Here is a 15,011-nt window from a genome sequence, read left to right as displayed (position 1 = left end):
ATGCCCGCAAGGGCTGCACAGGGAAATGGGTGGTGGATCGGGGGTTGCATCCACGCGCATGCACACATCCCATGCACACACACTCAGGGCCGCATGCACACGTGCTCCACCCCCATCTCAGCGCGCAGGAATGGGGAGGCTTGCATCTCCCCATTCTGCGTGCTGAGACTGAGAGAGCACCTCTCCGCAGCTTGTGCGTGGCTTACACTGAGCTCCCAACAAAGAGCTCTCTGGCAGGGAGATGTAGTGCAATTGTCCTGGGGATGGGGCACCGGAGGTGGGACGCGGACTCTCCTGACACGCCCTCTTCCCTCTCGCAGTCAGGCTCCCGACAGCTCACCAAGCAGCTGCTGGCAGGCTGGCAGGAGACAAACAGCACTGGGACACACCGCAAGCCGGGAGACCGATGCCTATTCCCTAGCAGGACTGTGGCGGGGGAATTAGGGGGGGCGTCTGGCATACTGTTAAAATGCTGTTAAAGTGCTGCATTCAATATGCCAACAAATCTGGAACACTCAACAGTGGCCGCAAGACTGGAAAAGGTCAGTTTACATTCCAATTCCAAAGAAGGGCAACGCCAAAGAGTGTTCAGACTACCGCACAATTGCGCTCATTTCACATGCCAGCAAGGTGATGCTCAAAATCCTGCAAGCTAGGCTTCAGCAGTATGCAAACCGAGAACTACCGGAAGTACAAGCTGGGTTTCGAAGAGGCAGAGGAACTAGACAGCAAATCGCCAACATTTGCTGGATCATGGAGAAAGCAAGAGAATTCCAGAAAAATGTCTATTTCTGCTTCATTGACTACACTAAAGCCTTTGATTGTGTGGATCACAACAAACTCTGGCAAATTCTGAAAGAGATGGGAGTACCAGACCACCTTACCTGTCTCCTGAGAAACCTGTACGAGGGTCAAGAAGCAACAGTAAGAACCAGACATGGAACAACCGATTGGTTCAAAATTGGGAAAGGAGTACGACAAGGCTGCATATTGTCACCCTGCTTATTTAACTTATATGCAGAGTACATCATGAGAAATGCCGGGTTGGATGAATCAGAGGTCGGAATTAAGATTGCTGGGAGAATTATCAACAACCTCCGATATGCAGACGATACCACCCTAATGGCAGAAAGCGGAGAGGATCTAAAGAGCCTCTTGTTGAGGGTGAAAGAGGAGAGTGCAAAAGCTGGTTTGAAACTCAACATTAAAAAAACCAAGATCATGGCATCTGGCCCCATCACTTCCTGGCATATCGAAGGGGAAGAAATGGAAGCAGTGACAGATTTTACTTTCTTGGGCTCCAAGATCACCGCAGACGGTGACTGTAGCCATGAAATTAAAAGACGCTTGCTCCTTGGGAGGAAAGCTATGGCAAACCTAGACAGCATAGTAAGAAGCAGAGGCATCACCTTGCCGACAAAGGTCCGCATAATCAAAGCTATGGTTTTCCCAGTAGTAACATGTGGCTGTGAGAGCAGGACTATAAGGAAGGCTGAGCGCCGAAGAATTGATGTGTTCGAACTGTGGTGCTGGAGAAGACTCTTACGAGTCCCCTGGACTGCAAGGAGGTCAAATCAGTCAATCCTAAAGGAAATCAACCCTGAGTGCTCATTGGAAGGACAGATACTGAAGCTGAAGCTCAAATATTTTGGCCACCTAATGCGAAGAGAAAACTCCCTGGAAAAGACCCTGATGCTGGGAAAGACTGAAGGCAAAAGGAGAAGGGGACGGCAGAGGATGAGATGGCTAGATAGCATCACGGATGCAATGAATATGAACTTGAGCACGCTCCGGGAGAGAGCGCAGGACAGGAAGGCCTGGCGTGCTATGGTCCATGGGGTCACGAAGAGTCGGACACGACTGAACGACTGAACAACAACAACAACTGGCATACTGGCCACCCATGGCCAGCGGCATGCAGCCTGCTGTGGGCTGGCCATACGTCCCTAAGCCTTGGGTCTCCCCTCAGCACCCATCCTCCTTCCCGAGCCTGTGGTCTCTGGCATCCCCCTAGTTTGCCATCTCCCTCTTGCATGTCCCTTGATAGGGTATCCCAATGAGCTCACGTCTCCCTCATTCCCACGCACTTGGCCAGCACAAGAGGCCTCCTGGCCTGCTCGTGCCACAGACTGAGGTGGAGAGAAGAATCCTGGGGCAGAAGGGCAGGGCAGCTCTCCACTGCAGACTGCAGCTCGGGGTGCCAGTTCTGAATGCTCCCCGCATGCAAGGTAACTCAATGTGTGTAAGAATGGCATCAGGGAAAGCGGCTCGAGCCCAGCTCATTTTGTATTGTGTTAGTTTTCTATGGGGGCGGGGGTTGATAGGTGGGGGGACACTGGGGAAAAAGTGACCCTCCTCCTGCAACATGAAGTGGTACAGTCCATTCTCTCACCTCAGAACTCTACCAGTTCTGAGTTCTGGCCCCCATATGTGTGGAATCCCCAACCCACCCCCAGGTATGCCCCCCCCCACACACACCTTTTTTGAGACATTTCTGTTTCCGTCTGCTTTCAGTTAAAAGGGTAGGTATTTTCGGTTGCTGCTTTGCCCTTGCTGCTTTTCATGGTTGTGTCTAACCATTTTAGAACTTACAATGGTGGCTTGATATGGTACGTATGGCTTTCCCTCTTTTATTATTTTCAACACCTATGTTTCTTTTAAAGTGATTTTTATCATCACTTTGGAAAACATATTTTGAAAGGCGGCCTAGAAGCCCTTGAAACAATAAATAATAACCACTTCATTCTTCTGTAATAAACCAGGCTGGAGTCTGTAGCACACAGAGCTTCCTGCAAAGATGCTTCAAAAGCCCCACTGGTGCAGAACATGCCTGCCTGCCTCTGAACTGGTGTGCCCCACTGCAAGGGCACCCTCCAGTCCTGGGCTCCTGTCTGTTTCTGGGCAAAACTCAGCACAATTGCCTTTTCGGCTATCAACTTCTTGAGACCTCAGCCACTTTGTGGTGGGCTAACAAGGTGGCGGCACCATGACTGTGTTAAAAGAGGCGGGCCAGGTCCACAGGGTTCCAGACCGAAAGGGTGAGGCCATGAGAAGAGTCGGGGTCCCAGGAAGGAGATCGAGGAGAGGTCAAAGCCTCTGGAGGAGGAGGGGGCTTTTCAGCAGCAAGGCAGCAGGAGAGGTGCAGCTGCCGGGAGGGAGGTAGGGAGGGTCTGGGAGTTCCAGAGAAAAGAGACCACAAGAGGCAAAGCACCATGGGGTGAATCAGACAAAGTAACCCAGAGTTCAGCCCAAAAGAGAGTATTGGCAGAGCGGTGAAAATGACCGGGTTTGCACAGTCAATGACACCAATTATCACATCAGGTTCACATGATCAAAGGTTTGCGGTGCCTTTTCCATACCCCTTTTCCTTCCCCCACCTGATAGTTTCTCATGACATGCAAACCTGGAGAGTGTGGGTTGTTGGTGTGGTTAACAAACCACCCACAACCCATGGGCTGTTTTAGGCCACCATGAGTCTCATTGATTGTGTGAACCTGGCCATTGGGAATGCAAGCAAGGAGGAGAAGGAAACAGAAGTTAAAGAATGAGCATAATTAAAGAGAAGTGTAACCAAGAGCTTGAGAAAAAGACACATCGTTTCTTCTTGCCATTGTCTATGGTGACCCAATGGTCCTCCAGGTCTTGGAGGTCCCTTGGGCAAAGAACCCTCAATGAGCCCCCTCCCTCAGGGAGCCCGCCCCCTCCCTCAGGGAGCCCACCTCCTCACCACCATTGCCACCAGCTGCTCTTGCGCCTCTTCCTCTTTCTTACGACTGCTACACTTGCTTGCTGAGAACCGGACAGCCAGAGAGCAAGGAGGCCGGGGCACCTCCTGCTCTTCCTCTCACCACCACTGTTGCCTGGGGCAGAGTGAGAGGCAGGTGAACAAGCAGGCTGCGGTGACAAAGAGGAGCAGCAAGTCCAGGGGGCTCTTGCCAGTGGGCCCCTGCCAGAGCATGGGCCCTCGGCTGGTGCCCGGCCATGCCTACCCTTAGGAGCCCTGGTGGTGGCTCCTAAGGGCCCGCAGAAGGTGGATATTAAATTTTCACGTATTTATTTATTTACAGAGGAATCCTATGCATGTCTACTTAGAGGTAGATACCCCAAGTCTACCCCAGATACCCCAAGTCTACCCCAGATACCCCAAATACCCCAGTGGGATATAGTCCCAGGCAAGTGTGTGTAGGAATGCAGCCTTATTCGTTAAATGCATACCCAGCTTTCCCCAAAATTCAAATTAAAAAAACTGAAATTCCAAATTGTTACATTTAAAATGTTAAATATTAACTTTCACATCTAGCTCACAAATGTTAAGGTGGCCTTGACACTGTCCAAGACACGGTGAGATTTCTGCATGCCGAACTCTGGTGCTTGACTGTGGCCTGTATTTTTGAAAACTTTTAATCTGACAGGATCCATGACTGGTAATATTCTTTTTCAAACAATAAAACAAAAATCAAACAGCAACATTTGATTTATGGCAAAGAAATGCACCTCAGGCGAATATCTTTCAGCATCCCCCCGCCCCCGCCGCTCCCACTGCCCAGCGTGCTGTCTCTTCTGTGCTTTCCACACTCCTGCTGGTTCAGGTCTGCCGTCAGGCCTGGCACTCACCTCGTGGAAGGGCACTAGCTCAGTGGCTGAACACCTGCAGAAAGCCCCACATCCACTCCCTGGCATCTCTAGGTAAAGGTATCCCAGGCAGGAGGTGCTGGCGCAAAATACCCTTGTCTGCCTCTGACCCCAGCGAACACTTTTGCCTGTCAGAGGGAATGAGTGAATGGACCAGTGGTCCCTGCCCACATGCACTGTGCCCAGAGTAGAATGAGTAGGACACACTCTGTGGAAGGCACCCCTTTATTTCCAAGCTGCTTTTACAGGTGAGCTGCTGCCAGAACACCCAGGAGACCCAGCGTTCTTCCCGTCAAGGCTGTGCTTTGCCCGTCTTTCCTTCTTCCTCAGGGAGAGTCAGTTTGCTTGGCTCTGATGATGCGACCTTGTGAGCGCAGAGAGAGTCCTCATATAGCCAAGCATCACCCACCCTGTCCAGCACATGGGAGAGCTGGGGAAAGATACTTCGGCTGCCACAGTGTGGCCCTTTGAGGTGGCCTCTACTGGGGTTGGGTTGCGAGACGTTTTGCACATGTTCTGGGTTAGGTCCAGCTGCATCTCAGCCTCAGCCACTTCCAAAGACATTTGCCTCGTGCTGGGGGCTGAGACTGAAGCAGGGCTTGTGGTTTTAACGTGGTGCCTGAGCTGTTTTAAATTAGGGTATTTTTAAAAGTGGACACTGAATAAACCTAATAAACGTGACTGATTGCAGGGGCAAATGGCAGGGGGGGCTAAGGTTGCTAGGTCCAGGGGCTAGATCTGGATGCCAGCAGAAGACTGCTGTGGTAGTCCTGGGCACTTGATCTGGATTGTGGCTGGGACTGCATGGACCTCCCAGCCTTGCTCAGGGCTGCGGCTGCCCGGGCCAGTAATTCGGCCCAGTATAAGGCGGGGGCAGCCATGCTGGTCTCACCCATTTGGTGGAACTTCGCCTTTTTATACCATTAATGACACCTGTCGCCCAAACCAGCCACTTTGGCCGGGTCGTTGGCCCTTGAGGCATAACAGTAGGAGGGACATAGGGAGAAGTCTTTGCCCAGGTGCTGTAGGTTGTAGAACGGGTTGTAAAGGGATTTCTTTTTCTTTTTGGAGTAGGTGAAAAAGGGACAATAATCACTTTGTCCGGGGGGCCTTGATACTGCGCCGTTGGGTAAAACCAGACCAACTTCCCGTGGATCATTTGGAAGACAGGATAAATCCGTGTGGTTGTGGGCGGGGGCGGGGGCGTTGGCTTGAACGGTGGGACAAGAGCAGACTCGGGGGGCCTCGTCAGCGTTCTATGGATCCAGTAGTAGAAGCTCTGGGTGGAGGTGAAGACCCCTGGCTCCCTCTGTCCAGTGCAGCCTCTCCCCCAGCTGTTGATGCCAATGAGCCAGAAGAGTTCCACCTTCTCTTGCCTGCACATGAGGGGGCTGCCCCCATCGCCCTGCAGCAGGAGGAAGAGGGGAGCATCAAGGCAGGACTTGTCTGCTGGTGCAAGATGTTCAGCGCCCGAGGGGCCATTCTTCAGCAGCCAGGTTCACTAGTGCATTTACTTTCATTGATTTGGTTATGAGGGGGGGCAGTTACTGGAAAATAGCTCAGCTTGGCATACTATATTTGAAGGTCAGGGTATACATCCAACTCAGGGCAACTTGTAGCCCTCCAGATGTTTTTGCCTACAATTCCCCTCACCCCTCATCAGGGGAACCAGTTCAGCCACCCCGTTGGGAGCCATCGGGCCGCGAGAAGTCGACTGGCGGAGAGCCCTAACGGAGAGCGAGGGTTGCTTGCCACCTTTTCTCCCAGCCAATGATGGGCAGCCCAGCCGGCCCCTGCTCAGCAGGGCCAAGCCATGATGGCATTGTGGGGCGTCATACATGCATGCTGAATCATGGCTCATTCCGTTTTAATTAAGTTGGAAGACAAATCCTCCGTGCCTAATGACTGCTGTCGCTCGTCACGCTTCTACACAAGCCTTCCCCAAGCTGGTGCCCTCAAGCTGCAGCATTGGACTGCAACTCCCATCATTCCCAGCCAGCATGGGAGTTGCGGTCCAACACGAGGGCGCCAGCTTGGGGACGGCTCGGGCAGTTGACCCAGCCATTTCAGTTTTCAGAGCTGGGACAGCAAATGAAATAGTGATGCCTCATGTTGGGGTGAGGCGGGGTGGGGGTGGCGCTGGCGCTACGCCCTCACGCTTTCCTTGAAAGCATACTTGGCTTGCACATCCAGCCACCATGTTGTCCCTAAGAGGAGGAAAGTAAGTCAGACAAAATCAGGCAGAAAGGTGGGCTTGGGATAATTGTCCCCACGAGCAGAATGGCAGCATCTGTGCTGGAAACCAAACCTTTGCATCGCCGCAGCATCCCTCCTCTGAGCTGAACAAGGAAGGGATACGTGGGCCCCATCATGGGGCGGGCCAGGACCAGAACTGACACAGCCCCGGTCAGTTTCAGAATGGAAGTGGAAGGAGCCGTGAACTTCTTTGGCTATCTTGTGCCTGAGACAGACAGTTTGTTTATTTGACTGATACCCCACCACAAAATGGTGCTCAAGGTGGCTAAGCTCCATGAAAACCAGGCAGGTGTCATGGTTTGGAAGCCAGTCCCCCCACCCCCATTATCCGAGGAAGAGTCTGAGGATACAGGAGGTGGGAAAGGCTGGATGGAGGAGTCAGCCCCAGAAAGCATCATGGAAGGCACCACCCCACTAGCAACCCCCAAAGGGGAAAGACCCCAGGAAGCCATGAAGCCTTCACCTGCATGGCCAGAGGGCAAGGCCTGAAGATTCCTCTTCAAAACCCTTGCCTTCATAGAATCATAGAATCATAGAATAGTAGGGCTGGAAGGGGCCTACAAGGCCATCAAGTCCAACCCCCTGCTCAATGCAGGAATCCAAGTCAGAGCATCCCTGACAAATGGCTGTCCAGCCTCGTCTTGAAGGCCTCCAGTGTGGGAGAGCCCACCGCCTTGCTAGAGGGCCTGACTCCCCTGCCATGCCACCTCCCAGAGCAGCAGCAGGAGGCTCCCCAGCCCCTGAAGAACTGGCTGTATCCCTTTTAAGCCCCAGCAGTCCCTCAGTGGGGGTGGAGCCAGGAACACCAAACCCGACAGCAGGAATTACTTACGACAGCCTTCCCCCACCTGGTGCCCTCCAGATGTGTTGGAATACATCTCCCAGCCAGCATGATGGGGACTGTAGTCCAACAGAACATGAGGGCACCAGGTTGGGAAAGGCTGGCATAAGGCCTCTGCTCCAGCTCCTGGCTGAAGCAACACCTAGTAATGTGTGCTCCGCATCTGGTCTGAATACACCCCTCTCCACCCTGAGCTGTCCATGGTGCTGCTCCCCTGCCTGGACTCCTGCTGAGCATCGCTCCCCCCCCCCCATGGCCATGGGGGGACCGGGAAGACGAGGCCTTGGCACACCTACCCGGCAGCCGTCAATCTTTGCTTCGTCAGATATGGCACAAATCTGGTCATCTCTGATACCCGTGTAATACCATTTGCTGCTGTTGCAGACATCGTTGGGCATCAGCTCCACTTCAGCCTCTTGCAGGATGTCCGTGTCGTCAGCACGCTCTGCAAGCAGAAGGTGGGTTTGTCTCTCTATCTGCCGGTCTGTCATTTCTAAAGGGGCAGGTGCTGCAGTTTAAGCCCACCTGGAGCAGAGACTTTTGTCTATTTGCGGTTTCAGCCCAGCTGGAATAGACACTACAGTTGGGAATTGATGATGTGGGGGTCCTTCTGTGCCCCTGCTTTAATGGGGGAAGTGCTAGGGGAGCCTTCCCCAACATGCCCTCCATACATGTTGGACTACAATTTCCATCACCATTTCCAGAATGCTGGCTGGGGATGCTGGGAGTTGTCATCCAGCACCCCTGGAGGGCTCTCGGTTGGGGAAGGCTGTGGCAGGAGACTTACTCTGTCACACACTTACTCTTTAACTCCTTGATGCCCCAGCCACAGATGTAGCAATGGGTAAGCATGCTTCTTTTCAGGCTCTGATCTGGCAAACATGCCGGCTGGATGTAGTCGTTGCAAATCACGGGCTCACTCAGCTCAATCAGAGAGATGTCGTTGAGGTGCATGCGGGGCCTGAAGTGCTCGTGGTCCACCAATCGCTTGATCTTGCGCACCTGGGCGTCCGGGCCAGGCTTGGAGCGCTGCGTAGCACCAATCTGTACCCGGAAGTAATCAACTTTGAGGAACCTGGGGAAACAAGAAGCATGCGGCAGGGCATTCCTGGGGGTGGGTGTTGGTAGGGAAGTTCTGGAGGGGGGCATCACACACTGTGGGGTGAGATTGGGGAGGAGAGAGGTGGCCATGCACTTGGTCAAAACACTGTGAGCACATACGAGTCCTAGAAGCGTGGTGCAAAGGAGGAGGAAGCAGGGGCAGAGGGACAAGTCCTTGGGTTGGCAGGCAAGGAGGAGCTCCTGCCCATTCATCTAGCCAGAGAAGAACAGCGACCATCTGAGTGGCCTCTGGACCAAAGCGGATGGAACGTGCTTGGAGCCTCTCCTTACAATACCAGGTTTTATTTATTTTCTATCCCACCTCTCTGCACAAAAGGCACTCACAGCAAGGCAGCCAACAATACAATCTTAAAACATAAAAAAACCCAAATAAATTAAAAACACAACAGTAAAAGAAAGAACAGTGCCAGGAGGCAATTTGGGCCACTCTGCCCACCCCACCTCTAGCGCTTTAAAGGCACTTGAACAGGGCCTGGAAATAGCTGGCAGCCACTCCAGGTGTGTCAAGGGAGGAGATAAGTGCTCCAGTTCCTGTTAATAATCTAGCAGCCCTGTTCTCTGCTAAGTGCAGTTTCTGAACAGTCTTTAAGGGCAGACCTACTTCTATCCCAAGCTTCTTCCAAGCAGTGGGGATCTGTGCATATGATGTTTCGGGATGATCTCCCACCTTGGTGCTTTGCTTCAGATGTGCCTTTAGACCATCGTTTGGTGCATGGATTACCCCTAGACAGACTGACACCACTTGAGATTCTGGAACCCCGGACGTCCCGTATTCTTCTGATGCTGACCTAAGCTTGGCTCACCTTTGTATGAGGAAGCAGTGAGCAGAAGAAAGGACCCAGCGAGAGTTGATGAGTGAGCCTCCACAGAAATGACTCCATCCCTTTCGTGTTGGGAACTGGAAGCTGACAGCCCAGGGCCACGATCCTGGCAAAGCATCCGTGCCGCCCAGAATCCGCAATGAAGAGCCATGACTGAGGGCTAGTGGTCGGTTTCCACACACACTACTGTAAAATGACACCAGCTAAAACATACATGCAATGTACAGTTTTGTTATGTGCAGCTGGAACAAGACAAGTCAGAGACTCCAGCTAATTTAACTCATCTCCTGTGGCCCAAACACTGGATGGCAAACACCTTGACCCTAACACTTCCTTACACCAGGGAGCAAGTGTCTGATTCTAGGAACCAGCAGGCACATCTTCCTCAGCTCCTGGAGAGGCAGGGGCAGTTGGAGGTGCATCAACCGCCTTCTTGGATAACAGATGCCACTGCTCATAAGAAAAGCCTTCCTAGATCACACCACAGTGATGGGTCCATTGTGCGTGCCATTCTTTCTTCAACAGTGGCCAGCCAGATGCCTCTGGAACGCCCCACAAGCAGGGCCTGAAGGCAAGCAGCACCTGCATTTCTTGTGGCAGTGAGTTCCATAAACATATTCCACATTGCGTACCTGGAGTTCATTCTTATTTGTTTCTAATTTAAATCTCTACCCCGTCCTCCCTCCCTCTAATGTTCAGGTATCTGATTGCTCAGTTACTGGACCTTCTGTCCTCATAGTTCTGTTGTTTAACACCAGGTTGGTTTGTAATAAGATGGATCTCATCTGTGATTTAATCGCAGATGAAGGAGCTGACCTGGCATGTATTACTGCGACCTGGGTGGGTGAGCTGGAGGATGATAGCCTGAACCAGTTGCGCTTGCCGGGGCACTCAGTGTAGCACCAGCACAGACCGGAGTGGCTGGGTGGGTTGGGAGTTGCCATGGTCCATAGAAATGCCATCTTGCTCACAGGAAACCTCTTTCCCCCAGGGCAGGCTGTGAGGGTCTGCACCTTATGTTGGGCCAAAGAGATGGACAGGGCTTGCTGCTGCTGCATCACCACCCTGCTGCCCAACAGTCCCAGGGATATTGCTCTGGGTGACGTCCGTGCCCATGCTGAAGCCGCCCTGGCAGGGCCAGCTTGGGACTTTGTGGCCTCCATGACAACCACGGGACTGGCTCAAGTGATCATGGGCCCAACTTACGGGGCAAGGTAAAACATTGCCTACATGGTGGGATGGGTGGCTGGATATATAGGAAGGGTTGTGATGATGCCTTTGGAGGAGTCAGGCCAGTAACTTACTGGTGAAGTTTGGTCCCACAGCATTTGCCCTCCGTGGGGGACCCAACTAAAATGCTCTGCATCAGAGAATTATGGAATCTGATACATTCCTGAATGTCCTGGGGGATTTTCCAGCTATTTGAGCTGGTGAACCTGTTAAGGCCGTTGTCTCACTAGAATGAGAAGATAAATTTATATATATACATATATGATATGTATTAAAACAGCTTCTCGGGACAATGCAGACCATTCACCCCTCCTCCCCTCCTCCTGGTGCCTTCTGCAGTGCAGAGAACCTCTCCCCGTCCTGAGATCAACCCCCAAATCACCCTACTGAAAGAAGGTGAAACTGGAGAAATAGTGTCGGCAATCCGGAGTGTGTTGCACGCGATTGTCTTTAGGAAAGAAAGAGTGATGATGCCTCATTACAAGAGAACTACAGGAAAGAAAGCTGTTTTGTCAAAGTGAATTCACACAGACGTATTTTGCTACTTACTCGCAGCTCGTGGCTTTGGCATGTGTAGGCCGCAAAGCGGCAAGGACCAGAATTGGGAAGAGCAGCCATCTCATCCTTCTCGCAGCTCCGGATGCTACTCCCACCATCACATTTTCATAGAACACATGACATCATAAAACAGGTTCCGTCCAGTCAGCACACAGGCAGTCTGACCTCACACAGCCTGCTTGGCTGAATGTGTGAGAATGGAAGCGGTGTCAGTTAAACCGGGCAATCGGTGAGTGTGGAGGAAAAGAGTGAGGGGAACCTAGACAGACAACGGGAAGAGAGATCTTCTTGTGGCACAAGGAAGATCTGGGCAGAATGCTGGGAAGTCTCCGCAGTTCAAAGGGAGGACTTGGCCTGGGTGTGAGTTGGGGGGGGGCACTGCTAGAGGAATAAAGCTCAAGGTTTCTGGCGCAGGGAATGCTGTCATGCTCTTCATTTTGTTGGGAACTGGTGGGCTTAAAACTTGATTGTGTGCACAGTGTCATGGGAGGCTTAAAGGTCCTACCAGTCAAGAAACAAGAACAGCAGTAAGCATCTCCTGGTGCCACCCAGATACCACTAGACCCCATCTGTGCACTGACAGATCAAGAACAGAGCAAAGATGAGAAAAGGGAGAGAGAGGAAAGGAATGTGAGGTACAGCAAAAAACGAGGAAGAAAAAGCAAGACATCGAGCGGCAGGCGGGGATGTGGCACCTCCTGGCCACTGTCCAGAAAAGGGCAGCCCGTATTATCAAGGGGCTGGAGCAGCTCCCCATGAGGAAGGGCTACAACTCTGGGGGCTCATTCGCTTAGAAAAAAAAGGCAAGTGACTGGGGACATGGCAGAGGTGTATAAAATTATTTATGATGAGGAGAAATAATGGTAGATACTAAAACCAGGGCTCACCCCATGCAGATGAATGGTGGGAGATTCAGGACTGATAAATGGAAGCCCCTCTTCACACAATGCAGAGTTAACGTATGGAATTCTCTACCACAAGATGTAGTGATGGCCACCAAAGAGGATGGCTTTAAAAGGAGATTAGACCAATTCTTGGAGGAGGAGAAGGCTATCAGTGGCAACTAGTCACAGAAGCGATAGATTCCCTCCAGTACTGGAGGCAGCGTGCCCCTGTGCACCCATTGCTGGGGAACAGGGCGGGAGGGTGCTGTTGCACTCATGTCCTCCTTGTGGGCTTCCCACTGGTTGCTGTGAGAACAGAATGCTGGACTAGACTGGGCTTTGGTCTCGTCCTACACAACGGCTCTGCTTATGTTGACCGTCTCCCTCTTCCCTGTCTGCTTGCAGCCTTGCACAGCACACAGTATTCCTTGCTGGGGGGCCCTGCACCCCCTACACACACACACACACACACACACACACACACCTAGCTGTGGACCTCTCTTACCTCCCTGGCAAGTTTCCAGGGTCCAGAAATATTTCTTAGGGGGCAGATGGAGCCCAAGGCCAAGTCCTCTTTCTTTCTCCGCTTTCCCAAGCACCGCAGAGGAGCTCGGGTGCTTCCAGACAGACAGAGCACTCCTTCCTCCAGCACTACCAATCCAAAGGCAGCAATCCCATCTGTCCCTCTTTAAGTACGGGTTGTTTTTCTGGTAAGAGAAAAGGCAGAAGCAGCGGTGCAAAAATCAAAGGTCATGTCACCCCTCCTCACTTTGGTAAGATTGGGTGAATGAGGCAGTGCAATTGCACAATAAAGGCCTCATCTGGAAGCACCTGATTGGACTGGCCTTTTCCTACGCACCCCCAGCTTCACTTTGCTGAACCACTGCAGGCCCTCACTGCCCCCACGCACACCTCTCTGTCCTCCTCCCAAGCCCCTCACCTGCCATTTCAGGCCATCATTGCCCTAGATGAGGGCTTAGAAGCGGCCACAAACTGAGCTGAAGGGAATGGCCTGGCCTGCCTTCCACGGCTCGCCACAGCATTTCCTTCAGCTCCTTACATTTTATGAGGTGGAGGAGGAGGTGGCTGGCGGGGGCCTGCCTGCCCAGGACCACTCCGGTTAAAGAGGCAAGGATCCACAGCAACATTTGCCTCATGTATGTGACCCTTGACGGCCTGCATGACAGCACAGGCAGTGGCCTGCCCCTTGAGAAGGCGGGCAAGCAAGCAAACCAGATAACTCGGCCCCTCCTGGAATCCTCACTGCTGCCACCAAGCAAGCACCTTTATTTTTCCTGGCTGCCTCTGCTAAAACATCCTGTTCTCCTCTTTCACTGTCCCAAACTCAGTGTGCTGGATTGATTGGAAGGCATTTAGGTGTGGAGTGAAAATCAGAACATCAGCCCAAGATTGAATCAATAGCAAATTTAGGATTGTTTAACTAAAGTTATTGGAAGGCAGCAATTAAACAGTTATTGTGATGATATTTCTGAAAACAAAACACCACTAGATTTTTATAGTATTCATTCATAGTTAACCATAACAGCAATTACAGTGGGGAGAAAAAGTTTGTGAACCCTAATGATAATTACAGACCATGTCTCCATGACAACAGAAAGAGAGACAAATGAAGGAGTACCGGATTTTTTTTAAAGGAATCAGCTTTGCTGCACTTTGGTCCATGCAGGGCTCCATAAGCAAAAATCACTCCACAGAAGAGACTTCTTGGTGGAGGTGGGGGTTGGAGTGAACATCATCTGACTGGCAGGGGATGCTCAACCAATGAGAGAGGCTTCCCCACCCCACCCCACCCTCCCTTTCTCCTTTCCCCTGAAACTCCAGATGCAGCTGCATTTCAGGAGCAAGCCTCACTGAGCACAATGGGAGTTACTTCCAAGTAGACACACATATGCTTGTGCTTATATGAAACAAGCCCCCTTTCTAACCTGATGCTGCTCAGGATCTCTATAACAAAAGTGTGAAGTACTTACTTCCTAAGGCAATAAACCAAACAACGGAGAATGGAGAATTGGAGACTTGAGATTGTGCTTTACAGCACTTAGAGAATTTGGGCTTTAAACTGTGCCATTTCAATTGAGGGGGATTTCTGTCTGATGTGGGAGAAGCCTCCTTGACCACAATGGGAGTTACTTCTGAGTAGACACTAACTGGTTTGTGCAGGGACAGGAAACACACAGGAAACACCCCTTGCCTGGGGTCACGGTGAAAGGCACCCCCCTGGGCAGAGCTTGTATAGCCAAGGTCAATGCGGGGGCTGGGGCACACAGCAACTATACCAGGGAGAACCCGACTTCAGGGAAAGAATCGGACGTTACACAGTCTCAGGAATTCCGTTTTTTCCGCAATAAGCCCCGGGGTGGCTGCTGGATGGCCACGATGTCATAAATCCCTAACAACCTCCAAACACAGCCAGCTTAGAGTAAATCGCTCATGCAGACACCCCCACAGAAATTCCATAGTTGTACCATGAATGATAGCCTTTGTGAGTCAAAACTAGTCCTTTTCTAAATATCCAGTAGGATTTATATTAACCAATTCCTTTTTTAATCAATGTTTATTGTGAGTTTTAACAAAATAAAACAAACAAAAACATAACAAAACCAAACCACTGAAAATATAACAACATACTCTGAAGTCTTCAGTTTC

General features: G+C 51.6%; 1 protein-coding gene across 1 annotated transcript; it reads right to left on the bottom strand.

Annotated features, from left to right (window-relative positions):
• Positions 1-4,843: 4,843 nt before the first annotated feature.
• Positions 4,844-12,941, bottom strand: LOC146339222 (acrosin-like). The gene is made up of 6 exons (XM_084808835.1): positions 12,850-12,941; positions 11,452-11,643; positions 9,655-9,858; positions 8,533-8,804; positions 8,026-8,174; positions 4,844-6,037 (listed from the first exon to the last, which is right to left on the bottom strand). Exons 2-6 carry the CDS (start codon positions 11,556-11,558, stop codon positions 5,456-5,458), a joined length of 1,314 nt encoding a protein of 437 aa, XP_084664961.1. The 5' UTR covers positions 11,559-11,643; positions 12,850-12,941; the 3' UTR covers positions 4,844-5,455.
• Positions 12,942-15,011: the final 2,070 nt, after the last annotated feature.

Source organism: Heloderma suspectum, chromosome 7 (assembly GCF_057233095.1).
Source record: "Heloderma suspectum isolate Gila_16-S chromosome 7, 16-S_ref, whole genome shotgun sequence".
In the NCBI taxonomy this organism is placed as follows: domain Eukaryota; kingdom Metazoa; phylum Chordata; class Lepidosauria; order Squamata; family Helodermatidae; genus Heloderma; species Heloderma suspectum.
Note: the sequence above shows the minus strand (reverse complement) of the source record. Positions and strands in the feature narration are given on the sequence as shown.